General features: G+C 42.3%; 1 protein-coding gene and 1 long non-coding RNA gene across 2 annotated transcripts in view; one reads left to right on the top strand and one right to left on the bottom strand.

The window, feature by feature from the left end:
* Positions 1–23,790, top strand: part of LOC148368243 (uncharacterized) — a 38,752-nt gene that overhangs the window by 11,988 nt on the left and 2,974 nt on the right. The window lies entirely within an intron of this gene.
* Positions 15,365–22,535, bottom strand: LOC148368244 (uncharacterized). The gene is made up of 3 exons (XM_088330259.1): positions 22,498–22,535; positions 20,552–20,644; positions 15,365–17,758 (listed from the first exon to the last, which is right to left on the bottom strand). Exon 3 carries the CDS (start codon positions 17,415–17,417, stop codon positions 16,275–16,277), a length of 1,143 nt encoding a protein of 380 aa, XP_088186385.1. The 5' UTR covers positions 17,418–17,758; positions 20,552–20,644; positions 22,498–22,535; the 3' UTR covers positions 15,365–16,274.

Genomic DNA, 23,790 nt, shown 5'->3' with positions numbered 1-23,790 from the left:
TCTACGATGTATCATTTATTAGACTCGCAACATAATACACTGCATTTAAATACGTGATTCCGGTCTCAACCAATCAGAATGCGCTTAGGTGCACGTGTTTTATTCTATCCTCCAATCAGAAATCTGGGAAACGGTAAAAGAAAGAGGCTGTCTCCTTAGTCCGCGGGATTATATTATCATTGAAATCCAAGAACGCAATTTTGCCTCGTTTCGAGGCGCTCGCTTTGCTTTAATAAACGAGTTTGATTGTAAATCAAAAGTCTCTTCTTTCATCCGGACACGGTTTCGTCATTTTACCGGCGCCCGCCGTCGCATTTCAACACCCGGAGCTCTTTTTTTTCTTCTCGATTTTGGGTGACCAAGCTGACTCCGAGCTGCCCTTCTAACCAGAGAGTTGCCTTTAAACTTGCTTATTGATTTGAAAAAAAGGGTCATCCATGATTATACATCATGTTTGAATTGAATTGAAAAGAAGAAAGCAGTTACTCCTAATCCATTGGAGAGAGAAATACAATTCATGATCAATAATCTAACCTTCATTTTGAAAACAAAGAAGGTTTCGAACCCGATATTGCCGACTTTTGCAATATTTGTATACTCGTTTATACTTTTTCCATTTTTGGATAATGAGTAAGTGTTTTTTGTACAATATTGGTGTCACCATTTTTTGCAAACGATCGTATTTTTCCAATATCCGCATATTTACTTTTATTTTTCAAGTACCGGACAAGGGATCTTGATTTTTGATCATCGATTCTACACTTTGAAGCGTCATGACCCTTTTTGTTACTGAAATGGGAAGGTTCCAATCTAGGAACACCGATACTTCTGGCATGAAGTTTCTTGCCTACACGGACAAAACGCTTTGATGGAAAACTCCGAATGCTATCGGTTAATAAGTTGAAATTCGAGGAACGCGTCGCTCCTGTACATGAAAGTTCACGATTTGAATGTTTAGCAAAAAGGTTGGAAAGAGCTGAAAGAAGAGAGAAACAACACCTGGAGAAACAGAGCAACAAACGGCAGAGCTTGGCCTCCCGTCTTGGCCTTTCCTGGGACGACGCCCCGAAGCATTTACCGTAGTTTCCGCACTACGGGGCGCACCCCCAAAAATAGCTTTCGGTCCTATATCTTCCATAGATAAGGCGCACCGGATGATAAGGCGCTACACTGGGAACGTGGACAAAACAGTCAGATGGTTCAGTCCAACTTATTACTCCCTTAACATTCCCAAAGCTTGCAAAGAAGCAAATACGTGTCGAGAACACGTGCGGATGCGATGTCCGTACCATGTCACTCAAAATATCATTCGGAAGGTTAAAGTCTCGGGATTCAAGAAATGCCAACCGTTCCTTAGTTTCTATTTTCTTTTTCTCTCGCAACTTTATTATAAAACACTTGGAAATGGGTTTAATTTAAAAAAAGACCCGTCGCAGAAACATCGAGTTTGGTCTGAAACATGATACTGGGAAAATATATAGCCGGAGTAGCTCAGCGAAGTCGTCGTGTTCAATAATAATGTGCAACCGTGGTCCTCTTATATCCGTGAGTGTAGTATAACTTTAGCCAGTAGCGATTGATTCAAATCATGATTGACACATTGGTTAGCCAATGATACGCCAGTATATATATCCCAGTATACACCGCGGACGACTTGGCGTTCGAGGGAAAATCTAGTCGGCGGGTCCTTGCTTTAGTAGCGAGACTTTTTGACTTAATATTGATCCATATATAAGGCGCACTGTATTATAAGGCGCATGGTCAGCATTTGAAAAAACGAAGACTTTTAGGTGCGCCTTATAATGATGAAGGGGATAATCAAAACGGGGGTCCGTTCGGCTGCTACGACGGTGAAAAGCGGGTGACTTTGGCGGCGTTTGTCCTAATCCTCCCGCCGATGATGAAAGCGGGACCGGGAGCGACGACGAAGAGCGAGACGTGGAAATCGCCAGAGAACCGTCCGTCGGCAATCGACGACAAAAGGAAAGAGAAATTCGAAGCGCGAAATAAGATAGGAAAGGTTTCGCCGAATCGACCGGCAGAAATCTGCGAGTGCGAAACCCGGACGAATCCGAATATCGAGATCGACGGGATCTTAAACTATTTAGCGGACGGATTCATTTGCGAATGATGAACGAGAACGATAGGAAACGGCTACGACGATACCTCGAGGTGTTTATGTATGCAAAATAAAAGAATAATGCGCACGATCGAATTCATAGTTTCAAATAAGCAAAACTTTCAAATGAGTTTGAAAAGAATGGAAATAACAACATCCAAAATGATGAATGACATGGCTGTCGTGGTTTTCTTTTCCCAAAACAGGACAAGAGTATTCATGAAATGGGAGTCCGTATGGCAATTCGTGAGTGACAAATACAGTGGGACCTGGGTTATCGCGGTCAATGGGGACCAAAACCACCCGCGATAAGTGAAAATCCGCAAAGTAGCGGTGCGCCTTCAAAAAAAAAAAAGAGCATTTTGTGATAAAAAACTCTCCCACCAAGGAAACTTGATGTTACACACTGGCGAGAAGCCTTTCGCTTGCTCGATTTGTGGCAAACGATTTTCTCAGAATAGGAGCTTAAAACCACACAAATTAACCCACACTGGGGAGAAGCCTTTTGTCTGCTCAGTTTGTGGTAGAAGATTCACCAAAAGTTGGGGCTTAAAAAAACACTCACCCACACTGGGGAGAAGCCTTTCGCCTGCTCAGTTTGCGAGAAAAGATTCACCCGGAGTGGGGACTTAAAAAATCACTCTAGAACCCACACTGGCGAGAAGCCTTTCGCCTGCTCAATTTGTGGTCAACGATCTCTCAGAATAGGAGCTTAAAATCACACAAAATATCACATACTGATGAGTAGCTTTTTTCACGCTCAGTCTGCGGTAAAAGTTTCACGGAAAAAAATAGACTAACCCACAATGGGAAGAGGCATTTTTACTGCTCAGTTTGCAGGTAAAAGATTCATTGAGAGTGGGAACTTAAAAAAACACACTAGAACCCACACTGGTGAGAAGCCTTTTGCCTGCTCAGTTTGCTTGTTCATCTCCTCTCACGTGAGAGGAGCTGCCAGAGAGTGTGAAATGAATCGTACCGTAAATTTGGAAGATATTAGCGTGTTACGATTGACAAACCTTAACAAATATGTAACAAATGTTGATTTATAGCTCGGTTGAATTCAAAAAACATTTGCCTATCCTACGGAAAGCATTTTCAAAAGACGACGAGGAACAGATTCGTCCTGAGAAAGATATGAATTTCAAAATAGCGGCTGAATCGATCTTGAGACGGATCATAAGAATTTTAGAATATTCATGGAAAATAAATGGATAAGAGAGAATTTCTACATGGTCGTTCAGATTGAGGCTATTGATTTACCAAAAATCCCAATATGTAAGCACGATCGATTCATCGGGAATGGAAATCCATTTTTGAAAGACAAAGGACTGGAAAGGACAGATCGAACGGCGAAGAGGTGTCTCATCTGAACCAAGAGGAACAAAATACCGTTTGCTGCGATGTGGGACGCGGCCGGAAAAATGAACAAAACGTCGATTCGTCCATTGTCATCGGCGGGGTCGCGGGGGTGCCGGAGCCCATCCCGGCTGTCTTCGGGCAGGGGGACACCCTGAATCGGTTGCCGGCCAGTGGAAGAGCAACTCACAAAGACAATGGAGTCGATCTATTTTCCATCCATCCTTAAGAACCCGTCCACAATCCCACAATCCTTTCACAACACCCCTCCACTCATTCCTATCGCCAAAGAGAGCTCTAGCTTCCACTAGATTTAGACCTCTTTCCTCCATCCATCCACGTCAATGGCGGCCTTCTTCTCGGTCTCCTTCCATTGACTTCTGCTCTGTAGATCCTCTCCAACATTAGCTCCTCATCCATCCTCTCCATGTGTCCAAAGCAACCGAGTACTCTCTTATCCACACGCTGGCTCAGATCAAAACATTTCATATTTCGCTTTCATGTTTTCTTACCATGTGGTCATGGTGATTTCCAGTTCCAGTCTCAACTTCATCTTGGTCCAGGAAAATCCAAGTCCCTTTTCTGTCTTGTCTTGACATAACACAGAGTTAAGTTTCAATTCTGGCAAAATTCATCACTCGTAACGTGATTTCTGACTCCTTGATGGCCAAAATAACAACCCATTGCCATATGGCTTTCAATCATATTTATTGGGTTCATAATCTTACCAATTCAGTCAGCAGGCGGCGCTCTCGGTTTCCGACACAAATTCGTTTGAAATAGCCCGTGTCTAGCGTTTGTCATGAAGGGTCCAACTTTAAACACAACGTATTTTCAACTTTAATCGATCGATTTTGGAGTTCGTTGATATGGATAGTGATCGGTCCAGAAGAAACAATAACATCGACCCAAAAATAATGCAGACAGTTTGATTTCAACAAACTATGTTTTATTCACATGACAAAACACTATATATACAACAGAAGAATAAAGCACATTGTTGACACAAGCACTCAGTGATGGAAAGTGGAAGAAATGATGCAACAGGTTAACCTTAAAGATCAATGCACCCGGTATTAAGATAATTGACCCATTCCAATGATATGGGATTGTTTTCTTAGCGTGCCAACATGGGATATTTGCCAAAAATACTAAAGACAGGTTGTTGCATGACCATTCTTGTGTATTTTTGAGAACAAAAAAAGTCCCTCAGGGGAGGAGTGTGTGAGAATCAGCACATGGCCAACCAGAATAAAGGTTCCTATCTCTTTTGGCCGCAGACTTCACGGGGATTGTTCTCATCCGGACGACAGGGACGGAGAGAACCACAGACTCTCCAAGCTTTGGGGCTCTAGTGAGAACGGACCCCAACCCTTGGGATCTAGGTCGGCCATCTTGTTGTTATGATAATTATAATTATTGATAAAAGGCAAAATTTTATGGGGACAAGAGATGGAATAGATCATCTATCAAGAAACATGACACATATGGAAATCATGAATCTTTTGAATCCATATGAAGACTTTGAGGTCACAAATCTTTATGATACAACTGGAGAGTCTGCTCACTTCCTGTGAATGAATGTGGCTTTTTTGACGTGGTAGCAGTCAGTGGTTGAAAAAAGGGGAGGGCAAATGGTTTTGTGGCCGTTATCTTCCTATAGACGACCTGTATGATACTTAGCCAATTGAATGTTTTACAACTCTTAGTGAATTTTTGACCACAAACTGAGCAGGCAAAAATCTTCTCGCCAGTGTGGGTTCTTGTGTGTCATTTCTAGTGTCCAATAATAGACTGAAAAATTGTCTGTGTAATATAGTGTAATAACCTGGGAAGCCCTTTAAGACTCTTGTGATTAAGGGCTATACAAATAAAAATGACATGACAATAGAGATATTTTATTTTTCACCACAATGTCAACAGGTCAAATCAAAGGCTTCTCTTCAGTGTGGGTTAATGTGTGTCTTTTTAAGTTCCGACTTGAAGTGAATCTTTTACCGCAAATTGAACAAGAAAAAGGCTTCTCGCCAGTGTGGGTTCTGGTGTGCATTTTTAAGCTTCCTTTCTGTTTGAATGTTTTACCACAAACTGAACAAGAAAAAGGCTTCTCCCCAGAGTGGGTTCTGGTGTGCATTTTTAAGTTCCCATTTTGGGTGAATTTTTTACCACAAATTGAGCAAGAAAAAGGCTTCTCACCAGCATTGAATTTCATATGCAACTTCAAATAAGCCTTGCTTTGTAACGTTTTCCCACACTGCGAACATGTGTTACCACCTTCAGCGTTTGCGGAGCGGGACGTGTCGTCATCTTCCGTTTCCACGTGTTGACGGGAGCTGATGCTTAGAAGCCCCTTCCGACCGTTATCTTCAGGTTGACCTTGATCTTCGGCGGTTGAACGGACCCCGGTCACTCGCAAGACTGGAACATCGTCCTCCTCCTCAACAGGCTCCCCATCCTCCGTCTCTTGCTTAACGTGATAAGGCTTCAGATCTTCCTCTTCCTCCTCAATTTCAACGTCAGGCAAAGGCAACTCTGGTTCCTGCCGCGCAGTAGGAAGATATTCTCGGCCGCCGTCTGCAAGACACAAGTCACGTTTATTTGTATTGCCCTCAATTCGTTCAGTTTTCAGAAGCGTTGTCCCCGAGTGCCAAAACGTAAAAAAATTCTAAAGGCTTAGGCGTGGCTGATCAGTAAGTATTAGGCCTCTGGGAATGAAATGACCACTAGGTGGTAGGCTTTGATCGGATCGTCTTGTCAATTGTTCCAAAGTTTGACTCCGCACGCAGACACACACATACTTTTCCTGGTGGTTCTCACCTTTGGGATGATGAGTTCACGACAGCCGCTCAAGTTATCATTTTCCTCTTTCCGAATGGATCATTTATGGATGTTATCCGGCACTATGTTTTTTGTTGACCTTAAAAAGCAGTTGTGCAGTGAAAAATTGGAGTAACTCATCCAATTTGAATCATTTGGACATTTGGAGTATGATCCCAAAATCTTACCCTGCGTATGGTTCTAATCGCAGGTTTTTGGAGGATAACTTTTGTGAACTTTTGCAATGATTGCCCCAAACTTCTGCGCAATATGTTAAGTATGACAGAACGAGAGAACAATATCATAAATACAATGCATGATTGTTTAAAACGAATTTGGCTTCATCAATAACTGAGGATGCTTTTAGATATGTTGTATGTGTCTGTTGTGCGTTTTCCAACTTCATTTCTTGTCTATTATGTCCCCTAAAAAATTAATTTCTGATACAATGTCTATTGCAACACCATCCATTTCGACTTCTGAATCTTGATTTGCCTTGCGATTACCAAAGAATATAACTTTGGTTTTATTTCAATTTAAAGATCATTTATTTGTATCCATCCATTCTTTTAGGCTAATGACTTCATGGTCATTCAAGTTATCAAATCAATATAATTATCATTGGCATAGAAAATGTTAGTGTCGTCGGCAATTATTATTCATCTTTATAATTTTGAAACATGAAAAATATCGCTAACATATGAATGAAATAACTTTGGACCCAGGATGGAACCCTGTGGTACTCCACAACAGATGTCCAAGTATTCAGAGGACAACTGTCCCATTTTCACATATTGCTTCCTCCTCGTCAAATCACTTTGAATCCATTGCAAAGCCACGCCCCTGATTCCATATGTTTCCAGTTTTTTTAAGAGGATATTATGATTATTTGTATTAAATGCTCTTTAAGTCAACAAATAAATAGATAGATAGATAGATAAATACTTTATTCATCCCCTAAGGGAAATTCACATTTCCAGCAGCATCCCTGAGCTGAGAACAATACAATAATAAAGCCAAAAGAATACAATATACAAATACCAGTGCGACGTGCAAATGCCCACTTTAGCATGTTATATAGAGTAACTAAATAGTGCTACACAGAATACATATTGCAGTAAGATTCGGTAATATCCAATGTAGGCGGTGTGGTTTAATGTGGGCCTTTACTCTGCCGGGTGGAGTTAAAGAGCCTCATGGCATGAGGAAGAAAAGATCTCTTAGGTCTGTCCGTAGTACAAGACAGTGACAGCAGTCTGTCGCTGAAACTGCTCTTCTGTCCTGAGATAATGCTGTGAAGCGGATGCGATGGATTGTCCATGATTGACCGCAGCTTTTTCAGTGCCCGTCTCTCAGCTACTGTTGTTAGGCGGTCCAGCTCTTTGCCCACAACAGAGCTCGCTTTCCTAGCCAGTTTATTGAGACGAGAGGCATCCTTGTTCTTGACGCTGCCTCCCCAACACGCTGCCGCATAGAAGAGGGCGCTTGCCACTACTGTCTCATAGAATATTTTCAGGAGCTTTTTGCAGATCTTGAAGGAGGCCACCCTTCTGAGGAAGTAAAGTCGGCTTTGCCCTTTCCTACATAGAGCTTCTGTGTTGGCAGTCCAGTCCAGTTTGTTGTCCAGCTGCACACCCAGGTATTTGTAGGTCTGGACAAATTCTACACATTCTCCCTTGATGGTTACAGGAACCGGGTGAGTTCTGGTTCTCCTGAAGTCCACCACCATCTCTCTGGTCTCGGTGGTGTTTAGGTGCAGGTGGTTTGCGTCGCTCCATCGGACAAAGTCCCGAATCAATTTCCTGTACTCCTCCTCCTGCCCGTTTCTGATACATCCCACGATCGCAGTGTCGTCGGCAAACTTTTGCACACGGCAGGACTCAGAGTTGTACTTAAAGTCCAATGTATATAGAATGAATAGGAACGGAGAGAGAACGGTCCCCTGCGGAGATCCTGTGCTGCTAACCACAGTGTCCGATGTACAGCCCCCCTGTTTCACATACTGCGGTCTGCCTGTCAGGTAGTCAGTAATCCATTCTACAAGGTGTGTGCTAACTCCCATCTCTGTCAGTTTCCTACTCAGTAGCAGAGGCTGCATGGTATTGAAGGCACTACAGAAGTCCAAAAATGTAATCCTCACAGCCCCCTTCGCCCTATCCAGGTGAGAGAGGGATCGGTGTAACATGTATAATATAGCAAATACCCCGATTGCGCATCTTCATTCATGTTTTCGTTTCCTGTTGACAAACCTCACTATGGTAACTTTAGGGAGGTTCTCACCTCTTGACAATGGATGGCATGCTTCGATGGATATCCGTTTATGACTCCTAAGAGCAATGAGCTGTTGCTCAGCAGATTCTTGATCGGCATTCTTTGCAATACTTTTATCGGCCACAGCCTCGGCATAGGTCCGAGGTTTGATGTCCAGACCGGTGATGATAATAAATCTGTGCTTTCAAATCAAAACAGACCTGCAGTTGGATAGTCTTTCTTGTCATGATACACAATAAAACGAAATCGGAGGGTTATTGCTTTCAGCGTAATAAACGATGAAGAGACCGGCAAGCTGCACGCCGCAGTCGGGTCCCCGCGACTTCTGCGACGTCTTTGTGATGAAAGACGAGAGTCACGGATGTAGAGGTTTTCCGCGAGTGGAAGCGCCGAGTCGTCCGTCCACGGGTAACGGATCTGGCGTTTGCGACGAGCCACGTTCGGCATTAAGAGTTGCTAGAAGAGCAATTAGCTTTCCCTTCCGCCACCGCCTCAGTTCATTCCGGGACGGAATTAAAATACAGGGTGCACCCTCTGGTGATCGGCTTTTCGATGTAATGAATTTATTTTCAATGTAACGTGCCGCTAAAGCTAAAATGTGGCAATTGTTTTGGTGGCTATCTGTGTATGCGCCGCTAGGCTGACCGGCAGCTTACACCGGCCTCTTAAACTCGTGCGCGCACGACTTGCAAACTTTGCATCGCCTTTATTGGTCGGTGCCATTAAAACCCGCTTCCGATTGGCCGGCGCTGTTAAACCACGGAATGTGACCATTTTTGTCAGCCAAATACTTCGTCGATCAAATAGAAACTGGAAGTATGAATCCTTTGAGAAAAAAAAAACGCAGTGGTTTGGGATACGCTATTGCACTAGAACACATCGCGATATCGATTCGTCGTGCAGCTCTTCTTACCGCTGTCACTCGGTATAAACCCAAAAAAACCGACTTGGGTGACTGCGCCCCCTAGGGTGTGAAAATACACGACGTCAAAATACTGAAGCCTGGTTTTGAAAGTAAACGTTGCGCCGCCATGATGACCACGTAACAGAATACGAATGTCGTCCGCTTTAGTTGCTACGCGTCGACCTCGATTTCTCGACATTTCGGTCACAGGGAAAGAAAAGAGACGATGATCGTCGATGATCAAAAAAGATTTGCCAATATGAAAAGTATTCATTGTTAGGAAAATGTGTCGTATTCAAAACAGCCCTAGCGCACGTGACCGATTTAGGAATAAGGTACGTATTTTGAAAGAATGAGCGAGACAGAGTAAAGTACGGTGGAGGTCGACGGCCATATACGAGATGTCAAATGTTGTGGAAAGGATATATTAACGGAAGTTAAGGAAAGTTGAACCTGATATGAATTCGAAAGGAAACAGTCTTAGAGCTGACAATAACTTATTGCGTGGCGGAAGTCTTGACCCGGGGGCGGGCAACCATCACGAGTTGTTTAGAGCAATCCCATAAGGAGCCCTCCCTTTTTGCCATATCTCTTCTCTGCGTATTTTTGGGGCCACGCCCAACGACATTCTCTCCGAAATAAGGACGTTTCTGAAAGTAAAACCACCGACCTGCTCTGTTCAACACAATTTGGAGTATCTTGTAAACAGTTCCTGGACACTCTGGTTCTTGCCACGCAGTAGAAAGATGGTCTTCACCGATTTCTGCAAAACAAAAGACAAACTGCATTTATTTGTGACCCCTTTATTCACAGAAACTCACAAAATGCGCAGAACACCATTGCAACATCAACCTGATCTGAACGCTACAAGAGGGCAAGGAAAGACTAAAAAAAGGTCAGGATGCAGAAAATGAAGAAACCTTGGGAAGGGACCGCACATGAAATATACAGGAAGTCATGGAAACAGGTTTCATACATGGTTTTCATGCACAAATCCGAGCACTTTTCAAGGACTCCCATAGCCATTTTTAAATTTTTCTCGAGTACCTCCAAAGGGAAAAAAAAAATCCAGCGGCCATCAGAGGACATTTTTTGTTGTCGTCTTTGATGATTAAAACAAAGTCGCTATCTTGCTCCTAGCGCATGCTTTGTGCTATTTTGGGATGTTCCTATCCACGACCAACGATCTTTGTGAAAGGGCTGCTATAAACTGACATCGATTCTGCCATTGTGCTTCGACAATGCCCGAAGGCTCTGAAGGCGTTGCATAATAATAGATTTCAATACGAAAGAAAAAAAGGAAGAAGGTAATGAAAAGCAGAAAAATGAGCCAAATTCGGACTCATTTTTAGGATACGAGTGCATTCAATCTTTCAATCGACTGCTGATCTTTTGCTTTTTGATCTTTTCACTTATTTGACTCCGAATGTTTTGTGTGCTTTTCATTTGTGTCTAAATTGGTCAAGAAGGAATTGCAAATTGTCTATTTTAGCACTGAAGAGTTAATATTTGGAATTGATGTGTTCATGTTTTGCATTTTCAGGGATTTTGTCTTCAGCGTGTAAAAAGTTTCAATTGTTTTGTATTGTTTTACAATTTGTTTTGGTAAATCTGTGACTATTTTGACTTAATGTGTCCTTTGGGGATCCCTTGCCAACATATATGACTAACTGTTGAATCATTTGGTGAATAATGTTATATTATTATTGATAATACATCATTAAAAGAAAAACTTGGAAGAGCTGTTAGTGAACCCAAAGAGCCGGGCCCTTCTCAGTAAAACCGAATTAGAAGAGCCAGTTTACTAAATAGAGTTGTCCTCTTGAGCTGCTTGTTCATCTATTGCATGGTCTATAGAGTCAGACTGCCAATCAAGTGGCAATGGCAACAATTTCAAGCACTTCACCCAAAACTCAAGATTTTTGTTGACTTTGAAAACACAACATTAAATTTCAAGCATTTTCAAGCATTTTCAAGGCTTTCAAACACTCGAATGAACCCTGCATACCGTTCCATAAAAATGGCAGCTATAGTATTTACTAATACGCCCAAAGATTCAAGTCAAGTCCCATTTCTTTCTGACACCCTGAATCACAAAAATGTCTCAAAGGACTGCACAGGATTACAATGACACGTCACCTGATCTGAAACCGACATCCGGGCAAGGAAAAACTCAAAACCTCAACACGAGGAAATGAAATGTTGTTTATTCGTTTATTTCTTTTTCCTTTCTTTTATATTTCCCCCTTTGTTTCTTTTAGTCCTGGTTGTTTTCATTTTCCTAGCACGATGTTACAAAAGAATTGGTAAAGTAGGGACAAAGCAAGAAAACCAACCCGGATGAGTTTGGATGCTACTTCGTACCAGATGCTGCTAAACTTCATTTGATTTCCTGCACTTTTAGTTTTCGCTGGAAGTGAAAAACGAGTCGTTTACTGTAAAAGGCTGAAAGAGTTGTACAGCGGAACCTCGGTTCTCGACCATAATCTGTTCCAGAACCCTGTTCGAAAACCGATTTGTTCAATCGCCAAAATCATTTTTCCCATTAAAAATAATGTAAATCGTTTAAATCTGTTCCAACACCCAAAATGTTTACCATAAATCTTTTACGTAAGCTAACTCAGGCTGATCGTACGTTCGCGCTATCGTAATTTTCCGCACGAAAGATGACGCTAACGTGAACGTGTCAACATAAAAAGAGAATTATTATTAACAATTATGATTAGGATTTCTTACCTTAGTGGTGGTCAGCAGAAGGCGCAGGTGGACGGCGGGGAGAGGAAAATCATCAAAAGTTTTTCAACCTCTTCCAAAACTTGCGGCCGTTTGCTTGCATATAGCACTCACTCCCTGAGCCGCATCTCTCGATTTCACAGCCTCCTTAATCTTGACTATCATACTGATAGTAGATTTAGCCACGCTGTATTCAATAGCAAGATCGGAAACTCGCACGCCTCTTTCATATTTAGCTATTATGTCTTTCTTAGAGCCAATAGTTGTACGGACGACTTTTCTTTTTTCACCTGTCCCGCTTGCACCGACCTTCTTCGGAGGCATAATTAGGGGGCTCAAACACTCCGTTCACCGATATTAAAAGCCAAAAGAAGCAAGTGAGCACGTGATTAACAGTTGGTCACGAGGGGTGGGGCCATCTACACCCGTACGCCGCTCAGCATCGCACTCTAGCGTACGCACTTAGGTATTACAGGCGTTCAAACTCCGAATTTTTGACCGAACAGCGAAGCAAGAAATTCTCTACATTTTTGGTCGGACTCCGATTTGTTCCAACTGAAAGTCGTTCACAAACCCAGGTTCCACTGTATTTGAATTTCAAACCACTATTCGTTCTTTCTTTTAAATCACTCATTTTTTAAGTTTGGGAAGCATTGTCACTGTAGCAGAAGCGAAAATGACGAACCTGCCCCGAGCTGCTTGGAAACAGCGTCCGGTCCTTGACGTTCTCGCTCGGTCTCCTCTTTGGATCCACGAAGCTTCTCTTGAAAAGGTTCTTCTTCCCAACTGGAGCACATTTTATCCACCTTTCAACGTAAAAACGCTCCACCTCGGCAGTAAAAAGGAAAACTTTCGAAAAAGGCCACAAAGCGATACTTGTGTCGAGTTGACGTCGTTTGAAGTCGACTAGAGGAATTTCTCGACATTTTCTTTTTCGGCAGCCATGACTCCTTCTCCCTCCAAACCCCGCCGCAATGGATTGTGGGTACACGTGGCACCGATCACACGCTGCGTTCAAGAAAATGGGTGTTTTCGGAAGATCCTACCAGATACGACCGAAAAGCGTCTCAAGAATGTAGGAAGTCGGGGTTTTTAAACCCTCAACTGGGGAAATATGATAAGAAAGACACTCGAGGTGGTAGGTTCCAGGTGCAAAGTTGGGGTACATAGCCTTTCTCCTGGTCGGAGGTTGGAAAACTCAGTTGTCGTCTTTTCGGGAACGCAGCAACAGAAATCACATAGAAGACGAGATCGGTCGGTGACAAAATAACCCCGATTCGTCCGGTGAACGACTATGTTAAGGCAACATTTGTAAAGAAAAGGAAATTATAAAAAGCTAAAAAGAAAAAGCAGTAACGGGTGTATTCATCACTTTCGTTCAGTTGAAATTCCTGCTGAAATAGTTTTGTCTAGTTTGTGTTTAAGTGTCCTGCAATGACGAGTCCAACAGTGCCACCTGCTGGTGCAACAGAGTTGAAATTTGATTTCATTGATTTTTTTTTTGAATTCTCTCACAAAATCCGTGTTTTTGTTGCATTACTGTTAAAAATGTTGGTACCGCCTTCATCTGTTAAGCAGGGTTGGGGAGGGTTACTTGAACTGGATGACTTTCAATGACTTTTGGATGACTCCAATAGCAAACATGCTAATAAAAAACAAAAGAAACTAAATAGGAATAAAATGACTCCATTTTGTACAGGTTTGGGGAATAACGGAATCCACAGAACGGCAAAAATGATGGATTTATTTTCATTTTGTTTCTGTGCCATTTTATGTTAGTTTTTCCGGATACCAAAGAGATCAAAGCCAGGAGAGAAAGCTTACCACATGTTGTGAGTCATCATTTTATACATATTAGGTTTGTTTTGTCTTTCATGAGCATATTTGCTATTGGAGTCATCCAAAATTCATTGAAAGTCATCCAGTTCAAGTAACCCTGCTGTTAAGACATGTGCTGTGCGGCCGCCTTTTTGGTTTGCCGTATGTGACAACCCTCTTTCACGCACGACACAAGGTTTCACAATCACTCGGTTTATTGCCTGCATTCAGTCAACAAAACAATACAAAAGTCAGGGGCATCTCTTCACGACTGCAATTATCTCCAGCGCGTACAAATTGAAGCTACAACAATCGCTGAAGCCCATAAATTGCCAAACGAAAAAGACAGTCGCAGATGCCCATGACCTAACAACTAAAGGAAGTACCGGAATATTAACAGTAATACAACAAAAACACAGATTTTGTGAGAATTCCAAAAAACATTCAAAACAATCACATTTCAACTCTGTTACACCTACCTTCGGCACAAAAACGCGGTGCTGAAGGTAAGCTGTGCCCAATGTCAGTTGGATAAAAAAATGCATATTTTGCTAGATATAGGAGCTGCTTTCACGAACTATCTTTGTATATAAATGTATATAAGTTGTGCTAAATGAAGTATATATATATATAAAAACACTCATTTAAAGTAAAGTAATGTAGCTTGAAACGATGATGCAACGTGTTTCGATGCAACCACTCCACGAGGTGCGGCATGTTGAGCGATGTCCCGTTTTTGTCGGCAGTCTCCAGCGCGCTGCCAACGATGTTGAAAACGGGCGGAGGTGCTGACCACATGGTGCGCGTATGTTGAGTCGCTCATGGCAGCAACTGGAATAAAAGCGTCATGTTCATGTTCCTTATGTTCATATGGCTTTCCAGTGAGAACTTTACTTTGGTCCATGATAATCCAAGTCCCTTTTCTGTTTTTATCTTGACTTAACACAGAGTTAAGTTTTGATTCTGGCAAAAGTAACGTGATTTCAGACTCTTTCATGGCCATAATAACAAAACATTACCACATGGCTTTCAAATATATTTATTTGGTTCAAAATCTAATTTGGTGGTTACCGATTCGGTCAGTAGGCGGTGCTCTCGGTTTCCGACACGAATTCGTTTGAAATAGCCCGCGTCTAGCATTTATCATGAAGGATGCAACTTTAAATACAACTTTAATTGATCGATTTTGGAGTTATTTGATATGGATAGTGATCAGTCCAGAAGAAAAATAACATCGACCCAAAAATAATGCAGACAGTTTGATTTGATGAAACTACGTTTTATTCACATGACAAAACAATTTATATCAAACAAAAGAATAAAGCACATTGTTGACATAAGCATTCAGTGTGAGCAAGGGGGAATGTGGAAGAAATGATGCAACAGGTTAACAGTACCGATCAATGAACCCAGTTTGAAAATAACAGATTCATTTCAATGATCAGGGATTTTTTTCAAGCGTGCCAACATTGGATATTTGCCTAAAACACCAAAGAGGTTGTCGCAATAACCCTTTTTGTGTACTTTTGAGAACAAAAAAGACCCTCAGGTGAGGAGTGTGTGAGAAGCAACACATGGCCAACAAGGCAGATGAAGAAATAAAGGTTCATATCTCTTTTGGCGGCGGACATCACGGGGATTGTTCTCATCCGGATGACAGGGAAGGAGAGAACCACAGGCTCTCCAAGCTTTGGGGCTCTGGTGAGAACAGGCCCCAACCCTGGGGACCTAGGTCGGCCATTTTATTGTTATAATAATGAGACTTGTTGATAACAGGCAAAATTGTATGCGGGCACACGAGGAAATAGATCATCTATCAAGAAACATGACGCATATGCAAATCATGAATCTTTTGAATCCGTATGAAGACTTTGGGGTCACAAATCTTTATGATACAACTGGAGAGTCTGCTCACTTCCTGTGAATGAATGTGGCTTTTATGATGTGGTAGCAGTCAGTGGTTTAAAAAAGGTGAGGGCAAATGGTTTTGTGGACGTTATTTTCCAATAAACGAACTGTATGATACTTAACCAATTGAATGTTTTACAACTCTTAGTGAATTTTTGAACACAAACTGAGCATGAAAAAGTCTTCTCACCAGTGTGGGTTCTCGTGTGTCATTTCTAGTGTCCAATAATAGTCTGAAAAAATGTCTGTGTCATAACCTGGGAAGCCCTTTGAGACTCTTGTGATTAAGGGCTATACAAATAAAAATGACTTGACAATATAGATATTTTGTTTTTCACCACAATGTCAACAGGTAAAAGGCTTCTCTTCAGTGTGGGTTAATGTGTGTCTTTTTAAGTTCTGACTTGAAGTGAATCTTTGACCGCAAACTGAGCAAGAAAAAGGCTTCTCCCCAGTGTGGGTTAATGTGTGTCTTTTGAAGTTCTGACTTGAAGTGAATCTTTGACCGCAAACTGAGCAAGAAAAAGGCTTCTCGCCAGTGTGGGTTCTGGTGTGTATTTTTAAGTGCCCATTCTTTGAAAATTTCTTACCACAAACTGAGCAGGCAAATGGTTCCTCACCAGTGTGTTTTTTTTGGTGTGATTTCAATTGCCCATTTTGGGCAAATTTTTGACCACAAACTGAGCAAGAAAAAGGCTTCTCGCCAGTGTGGGTTCTAGTGTGTATTTTTAAGTTCTCACTATTAGTGAATCTTTGACCACAAACTGTGCAAGAAAAAGGTTTCTCCCCAGTGTGGGTTCTGGTGTGCATTTTTAAGCTCCCATTTTGGGTGAATCTTTGACCGCAAACTGAGCAAGAAAAAGGCTTCTCGCCAGTGTGGATTCTAGTGTGTATTTTTAAGTTCCCACTGTTAATGAATCTTTGACCGCAAACTGAACAAGCAAAAGGCTTTTCACCAGTGTGGGTTAGTTGGTGAGTTTTCAAGTGTCGATTTTGGGCAAACTTTCGACCGCAAACTGAACAAGAAAAACGCTTCTCGCCAGTGTGGGTTCTAATGTGGTTTTTTAAGCTCCCATTGTCGGTGAATCTTTGACCACAAATTGAGCAGGAAAAAGGCTTCTCGCCACTGTGGGTTAATGTGTGTATTTTCAAGTGTCCATTTCGGGTGAATTTCTGACCGCAAACTGAGCAGGCGAAAGGCTTCTCGCCTGTGTGGGTTAATTGGTGTAATTTTAAGCTCTCATTCCGTGTGAATGTTCGGCCGCACACTGAACAAGAAAAAGGCTTCTCGCCAGTGTGGGTTCTAGTGTGTATTTTTAATTGTCCGCTTAAAGTGAATCTTTGACCGCAAACTGAGCAAGAAAAAGGCTTTTCCCCAGTGTGGGTTCTAGTGTGTATTTTTACGCTCCCATTTGTAGTGAATCTTTTACCACAAATTGAGCAGGAAAAAGGGTTCTCCCCAGCATGGAATTTCATATGCAACTTCATATAATACTTGCTTCGAAACGTTTTCCCACACTGGGAACATGTGTTACCACCTTCAGCGTTTGCGGAGCGGGACGTGTTGTCCTCATCCTTTTCCACGTGTTGATGGGAGCTGATTCTTAGAAGCTCCTGCCGACCGTCGTCCTCAGGTTGACCTTGATCTTCGGCGGTTGAACGGACCCCGGTCACTCGCAAGACCGGAAAATCGTCCTCTTCTTTAACGTGAACAGGCTCCCCATCTTCCGTCTCTTGCTTAACGTGATAGGGCTTCAGATCCTCCTCAATTTTAACGGCAGGCAACTCTGGTTTCTCCCGCGCAGTAGCAAGATATTCTCGGCCGACGTCTGCAAGACACAAGTCACGTTTATCTGTATTGCCCACAACTCGTTCAGTTTTCAGAAGCGTTGTCCCCGAGTGCCAAAACGCGAGAAAAATTCTAAAGGCTTAGGCGCTGCTGAACAGTGAGTATTAGGCCTCTGGGAATGAAATGCTCGTTTTTAGAGGATAAAAAGGGGCCGGAGGGACTTCCGGCGGCGCTACGAGGTAGACGGCAGCAAGGAAAGTCGCTCGGGCAAAAATCACCACAGACAAATGTAATACATACTAGGAGAAAGACAGAAAGGCTACAATTTGTGACTCATATTAAAGAAAAACACAAAACACGGTCAAGGAGGGGAGACGTGTTGAGCAAACGGGCGCTAAGGAGAAAAAGACCGAGGGAGCAGAAGCAATGTCATCGGTCGACGAGGGACGCCACTCGGCCATCCTCCGCCAAATCCCTAAATGAAGGCGAGAACATACCGAAGCAGCCGGCGAGAACAAGATTGCCGTGGCAAGACTTGAAAAAAAACATCGAAGAACTTCTGGAGCGCACTTTGTCGCTGGAGCGGAGGTTGGAAGGCGTGGAGGAGCTACATGCTAACACGGAGGAGCCAACGACGAGACCAGAAGAATCCATAGCCCAGGAAGGGATGGATTCCCGGGGGTGTTCTCCAAAAGATTTAAGGAAGAATTAACAGCGGTACTGCATAAAGTATTTAACTATGCGCCAACAAAAGGAGATCCCCCCAAATCGGAAGCCATCGTAACAGTCAAGCACAAAGAAGGAAAAGACCCAATAACGTGTGAAAGCTAGAGACCACTTACTTTACTTTCTAACCATCTCAAAATTCTCACAAGCATACTGGCAAAAAGAAGGCAGAAAATCGGGATTAATGAAAGTGGATCAAACGAGTTTATTCCGGGAAGACGGGGCGCAAACAATATCAGCAGGATACTAAACATATTTACGAGCACAAAATCCGAGAGCCAACCCTCGATGTTACGGAGCTTGGATGCACTAAACGCTTTCCATAGGGTGAAACGGAGCTTCTTACAAGCAAACACTTAGAGCTTTTGGCTTCCCTCAAATATTTGTTGAATGGGTGACAATAATCGATAAAAATCCTAAATCTCGGCTTAGAGTAAACGGCTCCGATTTCTTGGATATCAAAAGAGGAGTTTGGCAAGGGGACTGTTTAGGTCCACTCTTGTTTGCAGTAAGCATAGAACTATTCGCGAAATCAATAGGACCAAATGAGCAAATAAGGGGGACGTGAGATGAAGGAGGAACAGAACACAAAATATCATCGTTTGCAGACGACCTGTCGGTAATGCTGAAGGAACCTTCGTTATCGATGCCATCACTCTTGGAGAGCCTTCAAATAGATGGAGAAGTAGCTCGGCATTCAAATAATGAGAGCTAATCAGTAGCAATTAAAGGAATATGTAAGTTTGAATTTGGGTTCGTCTGTTGGATTCTTTGTGTTTCGTGCCAAAGTTTTCTGGAGTCAATTTTGACGAGATGTCTTGGGGCTGACGCGGAAGAGGCGACGCGCCGTTTTCCCGGGAACGGAAGACCGTAAATTTTGACGCCTGGCAGCTCTCGGGCAGAGAGAGGTGACAAGCTGTCTGGGGGCCCACAAGCAAAAGAGTCGATGCGCCGTTCTTCCGGGAACGGGAGACCGTAAATTTTGTTGTGGGGAAGCTCTCAAGAAGAGGGAGGTGACCAGCAATCTGGGGGACCACAAGCGGAGGGAGGAGTCGACGCGCCGTTCTTCCGGGACGGGAGACCATGGGACCCAGCCAAGGGGCGGAGGAGATGCTTTGCCGAGCAACTTGGGAGAATGAGAAGAGTCGGTTTTTGGAAGGAGAAGCGTGCAGAGATGTAGTGATTTGTGTGTTAGAAATAAATCCACCCGTGAGTGAAATGCCAGCTTCTGAGAACTTTCTATGCAGAAAAGAGCATATTGTTTGGATGAACGGCGATTGGGAAAGGTCACAAATTGGAGTCGGACGATTCATTGAAGTTTGTGTTGATTTAACAAGAAATTCCAACACAACGATGATATCAGGAAAATGTCCAAGAGATGTGATTGAAAGATTTGATTTCAAATGGACAAATAAAGGGTTTCAATATTTGGGGGTGACACCACATTCCACACAGCTGTTTGATGCAAATTATGGGATGTTGATAAAAAAAAGAATGAATAGATTTCCCATCCATTTCGACTTCTAAATCTTGATTTGCCTTGCGATTAACAAAGAATATGACTTTGGTTTTATTTCAACTTTTCATTTATTTGTATCCATCCATACTTTTAGGTGAATGACTTCATGATCATTGCACGTTATCAAATCAATAGAATTATCATTGGTATAGAAGATGTTAATGTCGTCGGCAAATATTATTCATCTTTATACTTTTGAAAAATATCGATAAGATTTAAATGAAATAACTTTGGACCCAGGATAGAACCCTGTGGTACTCCACAACGGATGTCCAAGTATTCAGAAGACAACCGTCCCATTTTTAAATATTGCTTCCTACTCGTCAAATCACTTTGAATCCATTGCACAGACACGCCCCTGATGCCATATCTATCTTTAGTTATTTTTAAATAGAAAACAATAGCTTATTGTGTGTAGACATCTGGCGGAAGTCTTGACGCGGGGGCGGGCAACCATCACAAGTTGTTTGAGCAATGCCATAAGGAACCTTCCCTTTTTGCCATATCTCCTCGCTGTGTATTTTTTGGGGCCACGCCCAACGACATTCTCTCCGAAATAAGGACGTTGCGGAAAGTAAAACGACCAACCTGCTCTGTTCAACACAATTTGGAGTATCTTGTAAACAGTTCCTGGCAACTCTGGTTCCTGCCATGCAGTAGGAAGATGGTCTTCACCAGTGTCTGCAACACACAAATCAACTTGCATTTATTTGTGACGCATTCACTGACAGAAACTCACAAAAGGGGTGCCCAGAACACCATTGCAAAATCAACCTGATCTGAAAGCTACAAGAGGGCAAGGAAAGACTCAAAAAAGGTCAGGATGCGGAAAATGAAGAAACCTTGGGAAGAGACCGCACATGAAATATACAGGAAGTCATGGAAACAGGGTTCATACATGGTTTTCATGGCCAATTATGAGCACTTTTCAAGCACTTCCAAAGCCTTATTTTTTCTCTCCAGTACCTCAAAAAGGAAAAAAAATCTAGCGGCCATCACAGGAAACTTTTCTTGTTGTCGTCTTTGATGATTAAAATAAAGTCGCTTTCTTGCTTCTAGCGCATACTTTGTGCTATTTTGGGACGTTCCCATCCACGACCTACGATCTTTATGTGTGAAAGGGCTGCTATAACAGCGCCACCTGCTGGTATGGGGTAAAGTTTGGGCTTCTGATTCTGTGATTGGAAGGCGGGGGTTGTTGGCAGTCTACAGTGCGCCGCTAACGGTAAGCCACGAATCTTTCGGTGCTCCGAAAAAAGTTATTTGTAAACATTAAAACCTTAGCTGACAAATGTCTCTACATGTACAGTAATGTGATTGAAGTTGTCAGGCTGTTTGGATTTATTCTTGTTTTGTTTCTGTCGCCTTTTGTGTTAGTTTTGCCGGACGTTGCATGTTGTGGTAAAATGCTAATTCCTCTTATAGTGTTGAAAGCCAGCAGAGGTAGGAAACCACATTTGTGTGTGACTCATTCATTGCAAGTAAATCGTACCCGTTTTTACACTCATTATTGTTATTACTTCTATTTTCACACATATATAAAAAGGATGATAGTGGTTAAAATTCAGTTTACAGAAAACTATGTCGAAGTCATTGTAAACGTTAAAAAACCACAATACCAGATTCAGATTGACTTTATTGTCATTCGTGTACGCGTGTATACAGAAGGAAATGTCGATACATCTGACCCGCACAGTTTCTTAGAACGTCAGCCGGGATAGATAAGATAACCCATGTCTTCGTCAGAATTTTAGCGCAGCGGTTCGTCATCTCGCGGTTCGATGCCTCTTCCAGTTGTTAAATGGTCCAATTTATTGTCCAGAGAGCGAATGTTAGAGGGGTTAGCCTTTAGCCTAGCTGTTAGCCCGGCCCGCTTCTTCGTCACGCCGCTGTCTTGCCACTCTGCTTCACTGCTTTGTAGGCCGCTGGTCTTGTAGGTCTTGTTGACATAGCAGTCCGTGGCTAATAAACACTCCCGAGTGGTAAACGCTTATTAAAAGTATCTTGTTGAAATGGATGTAAAAATGTATTGTGATGGTTGATATTCTAAATTCTATTTTATGTCAACTGAAAAGAAAACAATTTGATATGTTTAGGGAAGTCTACAGCGCGCTGCTAACGATGTTGAGAACTAGCGGAGGTGCTAACCACGTGTTGTGTGTGACTCATTTCATTTGCAGCAACTGTATTAAAAGCCTCATCATGCAGTCCAGCCCGAATGGGGATCTTAGGTTGGACGGCTACACCGCGGTTACAAATTATAAATACATATATATGTATATATATATGTTATATATATATGTTATATATATATATATATATATATATATATATTTATATAAAGTTCGGATGCGACTTTGTAACATATGCTGCTAAACTTCATTTGATTTCCTACACTTTTAGTATTTGCTGGAGGTGAAAACCAAGTCGTTTACTGTAAAAGGCTGAAAAAAGTTGTATTTGAATTTCAATTCTATCTTTTGCAAATTTTGTAAAGCATTGTTATTGTAACAGAAGCAAAAAAAATGTCCAACCTTCCCCGAGCTGCTTGGAAAAAGCGTCCTCTCGTCGCGGTCCTTCCTCACTGGAGCGCATTTTATCCGTCTTTCAACGAAAAATCTCCAACTCCGCTGTAAAAATGACCAAAAAGTGTTACTTGTGTCGAGTTGGCGTCGTTTGAAGTCGAGTAGAGGACTTTCTCCACATTCTATTGTTCGGCAGCCATGACACCTTCTCCTTCGAAACCCCGCCGCAATGGATTGTGGGTACAAGTGGCACAGATCGCATGATGCGTTCACGAAAATGGGTGTTTCGGGAGATCCTACCAGATTCGACCGAAAAGCACCTAAAAATGTGGAAAGTCGGGGTTTTCTGACCTCCAACCGGGCAAATGTGATTAGAAAGACACTTGAGGTGGGAGGTTCCAGGTGCAAAGTTGGGTTACATAGCCTTTCTCCTGGTCAGAGGTTGGAAAACTCAGTTGTCGTCTTTTCAGGAACGCAGCAACAGAAACAAACTAGCATAATGGATAGGTTGGCACCAAAATAACTCGATTCGTCCGGTGAACGACTATGTTAAGGAAATATATGTCAAAAAAAAAGAAATTATAAAAAGGTAGAAGAAAAAGCAGTATCGTGTGTATTCATCACTTTCGTTCTGTTGAAATTCTTGCTGAAATATTTTTGTCTAGTTTGTGTTTGTGTCCTGCAATGACGAGTCCAACAGTGCCACCTGTTGGTGCCACATAGTTGAAATTTTATTGATTTTTTTTTGTTGAATTATCACAAAATCCGTGTTTTTGTTGCATTACTGTTAAAATGTTGGTACCGCCTTCATTTGTGGGATGTTTACTTGAACTGGATTACTTTCAATGACTTTTGGATGACTCCAAAACCAAATATGATAATAAAAGACTGGAGAAACTAAATAGGAATCAAATGACTCAATTTTGTGCAGGCTTGGGGAGTAACGGAATCCACGGAACGGCAAAAATGATGTTTGGATTTATTTTCACTTTGTTTCTGTCGCATTTGATGTTCGTTTTGCCGGAGATCAAAGCCAGGAGAGAAACCTTACCACGTAGTGTGAGTCATCATTTGATTCCTATTGAGTTTCTTTTGTCTTTCATGAGCATATTTGGTATTGGAGTCATCCAAAAGTCATTGAAAGTCATCCAGTTCAAGTAACCCTGCTGTTAAGACATGTGCTGTGCGGCCGCCTTTTTGGTTTGCCGTATGTGACGACCCTCTTTCACGCACGACACAAAGTTTCACAATCACTCGGTTTATTGCCTGCATTCAGTCAACAAAACAATACAAAAGTCAGGG

This window comes from Urocampus carinirostris, chromosome 3, assembly GCF_059441175.1.
Source record: "Urocampus carinirostris isolate Australia breed hairy pipefish chromosome 3, RoL_Ucar_1.0, whole genome shotgun sequence".
NCBI classification, from domain to species: Eukaryota; Metazoa; Chordata; class Actinopteri; order Syngnathiformes; family Syngnathidae; genus Urocampus; species Urocampus carinirostris.
The sequence above is the reverse complement of the archived record's forward strand: the minus strand, read 5'-3'. Positions and strand labels throughout refer to the sequence as shown.

What these genes read in the sequence shown, in the direction of transcription:
- LOC148368244 (XM_088330259.1), bottom strand. Translation starts at nt 17,417, where the DNA reads ATGAAGTTGCATATGAAATTCCATGCTGGGGAGAACCCTTTTTCCTGC.